The sequence below is a fragment of the Thalia democratica genome, chromosome 6 (assembly GCF_965202585.1).
Source record: "Thalia democratica chromosome 6, ktThaDemo2.hap1.1, whole genome shotgun sequence".
NCBI lineage: Eukaryota > Metazoa > Chordata > Thaliacea > Salpida > Salpidae > Thalia > Thalia democratica.
Window position 1 is genome coordinate 62,552,185 of NC_139170.1, and position 6,520 is coordinate 62,558,704.

Genomic DNA, 6,520 nt, shown 5'->3' on the forward strand with positions numbered 1-6,520 from the left:
AGTATTCCATTTTAGTTTTTATTTTAAGAAACTTTAAAATAAAGCTTTAATAAGTAATTGCAAGAAAGCTTATTACTTTACATAAATTCTACTCAGTACCTGTAATACATGCAAACATTAGGTGTTTAAGAATTTAAAGCAATGACATATTATTTATTTTTTACTGAGTTTTATCAATATTTCTCAAAAGCTATTACACAGGTATTTTAAGACAATAAAAAGTTCCTATATTTCTCGTTGCTTCACATTTTTTTACTGACCACTCATTGTTTTCAAAATCATATATCATGAAATTATATATATTATTGTATTTGCAAAACACAAAAATCTTCCTGCCAATTGTAATCACTCCAGAAGGTTGGCATAACCTAAATGTATAAGCTTGTGTAGGTTGTTTTAACAAAGTAAACTTGTTAGTAGTTGAATTAAAAACTTCACATTTGTCTGTATTATGTCCACCAATAACAAACAATTTGTTCTTCACTGCAACCGATTTGTGACAGAATCTTCCAGTAATCATATTTGGCATGTTTTCCCAGATATCTCCGACATGGTCGTATGCTTCAACACTCGATCTACCACTATAATATCCACCAGACAAGACAATCCTTCCTTCAAACACCGAGCAATCTGAAAGCCTTCGCACACTGCTCATCCTTGATATTCCTTTCCATTCGAGACTTTTCGTGTTGAACTTAAAACAAGCAGTTGTATCATACCCATCGTGTGATCTTTCTATACGACCGCCCATGAAATAAACACTATCCATTAATGAACAGGCAGAAAAATACTTAAGATTATCTAACATGTCAGCTACATATTCCCAAGTGTTAGTAACAGGTGAAAATTTTACAATTGACTTAATGATGTTATTATCGCGATCAATGCCACCAAACACATAAATTTCACCTTTGATACGAACTGCTCCACAATTGAAACTGGCGCTTTTCAACCGTGGAAAATTTTTTACTACACGAAGACTTTTTGCATCAAAGAAGTTAACATCATTAGAATATTCGTGTAGATCAAAATTTCCATCTCCACAGACTACTATGTTAAAATTACTTTGGTTGCAGTACCTACTTGCAATATTGTAACTGAAAGGTTGTAATTGTTGTTTTTTGACTAAAACATCTTTAATCATGTTTTTACATTCATTACTAATGCTAAAAGATGATTTTGTATCCAGAATCTTTTTTAATGCATGAACTGATAGAAGCGCAATTCGAACCTTAGACAAAAGCTTTTTTGCATACTTGATACGTCCAGATATGTCTTGACACAACCAGCTATCCGCTGCATTGAATACTTGCAGCTCTGAGTCAATTTCTAATTCACTGCTTGAAAGTATTTTCACAAGCGAGATAAAGTCCAGTTCAGAAAAGTTGAGGGAATCGGCGACCAGCGTAAAATGCCGCTCAATAAGATTCATGGAGACTTTAGATGAACTTGATAGCTTGAAAATATTTGATGCGCAATACATGAATAAACAGTTTTGAATATCTGTTTTTGAAATCATAATTTTGTTCAGTTCGTTATCTTCAACTTTGCCAACTAAAACATGTTTAAATTTCATTAAAGGCAAAAGATTTTTCTCGTTCACAACAAAGTTTCCTGCAAAAATTACAAATTATTTTTTAAAATAAGCTATTACTATATATTATTTGACAACTTTTTAATTAAATTGCAAGCTTATCAAGGGTTTACTAAAGTGGATGATATCAGAGCTTCTGGTCAATTTTTAATATCAAGCAGCACTGACTGTTTAGGGCAGTGGTCTTCAAGGTGTACACTGGTGCAAACTAGTGTAAACAAAAACTTTTTTTGGGTACATGAAAATTTTAGGGTGTTTAAAAAGGTAAAGTTTTTTTTTGTTTAGTTAAACGATAAGTTAAGCATTGTATTGATATTCAGCCCTGATGATTTTTTATGAATTTGCTTTATTATTTATTTTGCTAACTGACCATTTTAGTACTCTCAAGGCTGAAATCAATTTAGTTGAACAATTCATGAGTGTGAAGTTAGCTTGGTAACGTTTTTCAAGAACTTATAAAAACTGTCAAACTTTAGATCCAATTATTTTCCTTATCTTAATAGCTAAATAAAAACTTTTTTTTTTATTCTAGAGAACGGTCCTTTGTCTTTAATTAAAAAGATAAAAACATAAAATTTTTATGTGTCTTGTTAATATTCATATTTATCAATAAATAAATTCTGTCCAGCACTTTTTTATTTCCAACTCTAAATGTTTTTTACTTTTTAGCCTTATTCTAGAATTCCTAATTCAGCAATAAGGCCAAATAAAGCAAAAATTAATAAAACTAGAATTTAAAAAAATTGTATAACATTTTTCACATTTAACTATAAAAATTAACAAAAAAACTATTTTGACCTTTTTTATTTTTTATTTGAGCTACGTAAAAATCGATAACAATACTCATATTTCGTACTATTTGGCCTTAGTCCGGAGTTTGGAACTCTAAAACATAGAACAAAATATTAAAAATTGGAAAAAAAAAGTGTTGTACAGAACTTATTTACTTATAAATTTGATTAAGAAAAAAAACATTTATTCTGTTGATTTTTTCTTAATTCGAGCTAAGTACGAATTGATAAAAAAATGATTTTTTTCTAAGGGCCCCACACTAAAAGTCAAACCCCAATCCAATGGTTTTTTTCCTAACTTTAAGACAAAGAACCGTTCTTTAAAATAAAAAGAAAACCTTTTATTTAGCTATTAAGACAAGGAAAATAATTGTGTCTAAAGTTTGGACATTTTTTTAAAAACACTTACGATTTAAACGATTTATAAAATAAAACGATTTATTTATTATTAAATCAGCCACAAACAAGAGGGGAACCATAAAACCTATAGAATATCTAAAATGTTAGTTAGTTTTCATAATTGATTTTTCTTGTTCAACTTTTTTAAAAGCTCTAAATATCTTCTTTTCTTTTTGAATATCTATATTTCAAAATTAACTCTACAACTAATTTTAAATGCATTAGGATGAATATAATTATAAAGTAAAAATTATTTAGTGTCTAGTAACACAGGGTTGCAACAGACTCATGGTACTTAATATACTTTGTATATTCTTAAAATTCCCAGGAATACTCAGGCTGGTTTAAAATTTTCTACTAAATCAGGCCAGCTAGGTTATTTTATTGAAAACTGAGGTTACTTTAATGGTTTTTTAAGAATATCTAGCTAGTTTCTTTATGTGTCTTGAATGCGATTTAGTTTTTTCAGTTTTAACATTTTGATAATTCATATCGAATTTTGTCCAAAAACTTGATTTCTTTAGTTTTAAAAAGTTAGTTGAGTTTTTTTATCTGTTCATTATATAATTTTAAAACATTTTTTTTTCTTAAACCTAATCAATAATATCTAATTCTGAAGTCTTTTTGTTTAAACAAATGTTATATATTTTTCAAAAATTTGATTGTTTTTATTTTGAAAATCAAATTAATTCATTTGTTAATTTAGAGTTGCCAATAACCTGGAATTCTAGAATTTGTCAATTTAGGCTTAAAAGTTTGGAACTTGAAAATTTTTGCAAAAACCTAGAGTTTTGAACAAAGTCACTGAAGCAACCTGGAACTTAAAAAATTTTAATGTGAAGTAAAAAAATTCCAAATAGACACCAAAAATATATTTATATATTTACATTTTTTCATTTAAAGACTTGAAATAAACTCTTAATGACTTTAGACACTTCAAGGTCATTAAATACAGTTTTTTCGTAACTACAAATTATTTTTTAATTAAAAAGTGGCAACCCTGTAACAATTGTTTAAAAACGATATAATGCTATGAAGAGTAAGACAAGTCTGAAAATAAAAATAGCCCATTTTAAACATTTATAAAACTTTTTTTGGTATCAAAGCTATAAGCAAATAACATATTGATATTAAACCTTAGTTAAAATTTAAAATAAAACTCACTATCTATATGAGTAAAATTAGTTTTAATTTGTAAAATTCAAATTTGATAGAGTATAATAACACTATTTTGTAAATATGTACTAAGAAATTTTTTTTAATTTTTCAATATTTTCACACTTAGTGTATTTTTCTGATGCTTTAAATGTGCTCATCTTTTTTAGAAAAAATTTATAAATATTTTTTTGTTTTTATTAATACAAAGTTGCCACAACTATAAGCTACTCTGTAGTTTTGATTTTATTTTATGAATAGTTCAGGTTGGCTAAGTTTTTTTGATTTCTTGCAAACCTTGGCTAGTTTTGAATTTTTCTTTAACTTCAGGTTATTTTTATGTCTTTCAAAGGTGTTTTTCTTAAATCTAATCAATAATATCTAGTTTTTAAGTCTTTAAATTAACACATTTAAAATAACTATGAGTATTCTTTTAATGCTGTTATAGTGTTGAAGATATTTTCTTGCTTAAAACTTCATTTCATACTAAAAATATACCAAAAACATGTACTCTTGAAAACTGGAAGAAGTTCAAATAACCTTAAAATTTATTTTCTAAGACCTTTGACAACCTTGTAATTTGAATTTGTTTTTTAACGTTTTTAAATCTCAGGATGACTTAGGGCAGTTCAAGGTCACTTAAAATATTTTTTCTGACTCCAAACAAAAACATGGTTTTTCAAAAGGTAAGCCTAATTTTATAAAATTCAGACTTATTTCGACTTATTTTTGTCTTAACTCGACAATTAAAGATACATTTTATACTTTTGGCTTTTTTTACTGTAATATCTTTTTAAATACTAAAAATATATAATCTTTAAGATTAGTTTTAAGTTTAAAGCAGGTTTAGTTTATTGATAAGCAATTGCCACACTTTCAGTATAAATAAGACTAGACTAGTTAAAAAATTTGTAAAATCACAGGCTTGTTTTTTATGAAAAATACAGGTAATTTTAATAATTATCCTAAAAAATTTTTATTGACTAGTTTTTGAATTGTTATGTACCAAGTCCTGATGTATTGTATTAAAAAGCAAAATGATCAGAAAATTCAAAAGTTATATATTTACTGAAAAACCTGTATGAAATATCTAAAATTTTATGAAATCAATGATTTTACTAATACTTTTTTCCTTACAAGTACTTAAGTTGTAATATTGATTTCATTTTGAAACATTAACATTAATTTACTTTTAACTTGAAGTTATTTAAAATTCAAAACTACAACACATAACGTTAAGTAAACAGAATGAGAAGCATCAAACCAGTGCAGCATCTGATTAACAAACCAGAACAGTGGGCGCATAAAACAAGTGAAAATATGACCAAAAAATACAGCTTTCAATAAACTCAGATTTTTTTATTGCTTTTGTTGTGTTTTTTTTACGTATTTTGTTTATTAAAAAATAAAAAATAAATAAATACGTAGTTATTAGCTAATTATGCATACTAAGATGACCAAGTACTAGTTGAGTTGTTGAAATGCTTTTACTTGATTAATGTTTAAGTTAATGGTGGTTTTAGGTATATAAAATAACTTATGATATTGGAAACATAAAGAAGTGCATAAGTTTGTGGCAGTTTTCCATGAATAAATAAGCTATGTCCTAAAAACAAAGCGCAGAAATTGCTGCAGTAGCCTTGTAAAAAAGTTAAAGTCATTTACATGTTCTTACCACTAGCGGCGTAATCTAGGGGTACACAGAAATAACTTAAAGCAGTTTAGTGTGCACAGAGTTTTATCAGCTTGAAGACCACTGGTTTTAGGGACGAAAAGTAAAATAGTACTAAACCGGTAAAAGAGCTATTATTTTTTAATTTGTTACCGAAGGGTATTTTATGAAAATTATTTTGGAAACTCTAGTTTAGTTTTGAAATCTTTATTAATGCACTAAACATTGTTAAAACAATCTATCTTTAAAAATAATCAAAATAAGGGACACATTTTGCAAAGTGAAAAAAGTTACAATCTAGAACTGTTATGTTAAGATAATTAAAATATTAACTAAAATTTTTATGATAAAAATATTAATTTTTCAATTAGATTGTTAATATTATACAATTTTAAAAAATTTGAATAAAAAACAACTGATGAAAACAGTAGAAAACTTTGCTTCCCGAAGAATTTATCAAATAAATTTTCGTTCAGTTTTTCAAAAGTTGCTTTCTTGTTCAGCATAACAAATTCAGGGCAGTTTTGGTTGACAGTATTTGTTAGTGACTCAAATATATTTTGTCTGGCATGTTTAAGCCCTGTTGTCGTTCTACTTTGCTCCTCAAAGCAGCTTTTTGCTTCTTCAGGTCGATTTCTTTTGAGGTTTTTAGACATTATTAAGGTTTTAAAATACTATAAAAAGTTAAAGTTAAAAAAACTAAAAATAAATGCAATTTAAATGAAATATATGAAGTAGACAACAATTTAAGGATAAACATATACAAGGTTATGACAGGAATTCCTAAAAGATGGGGTGATTTTATAATTTTAGATACAAACCAGAAGGGCTTGGACTGTGAGTGATGTATAAGATATAGGAGATCCAATGCTTTAACTTGAAACTTACGGTAGATATTTTGAAGTTGAC

The 6,520-nt window shown here is 26.9% G+C and overlaps 1 protein-coding gene across 1 annotated transcript; it reads right to left on the reverse strand.

Annotated features, from left to right (window-relative positions):
* Positions 1-302: 302 nt before the first annotated feature.
* On the reverse strand, positions 303-6,267 carry LOC145839297 (kelch-like protein 31). The gene is made up of 3 exons (XM_082946893.1): positions 6,048-6,267; positions 434-1,614; positions 303-368 (listed from the first exon to the last, which is right to left on the reverse strand). Exons 1-3 carry the CDS (start codon positions 6,265-6,267, stop codon positions 303-305), a joined length of 1,467 nt encoding a protein of 488 aa, XP_082803019.1.
* Positions 6,268-6,520: the final 253 nt, after the last annotated feature.

What these genes read in the sequence shown, in the direction of transcription:
- LOC145839297 (XM_082946893.1), bottom strand. Translation starts at nt 6,267, where the DNA reads ATGTCTAAAAACCTCAAAAGAAATCGACCTGAAGAAGCAAAAAGCTGC. An exon ending in TAAATTCTTCGGGAAGCAAA is followed by an intron (nt 1,615 to 6,047) that starts GTTTTCTACTGT and finishes TAATTTTTGCAG; the next exon opens with GAAACTTTGTTGTGAACGAG. An exon ending in ATAATACAGACAAATGTGAA is followed by an intron (nt 369 to 433) that starts GTTTTTAATTCA and finishes TTATACATTTAG; the next exon opens with GTTATGCCAACCTTCTGGAG.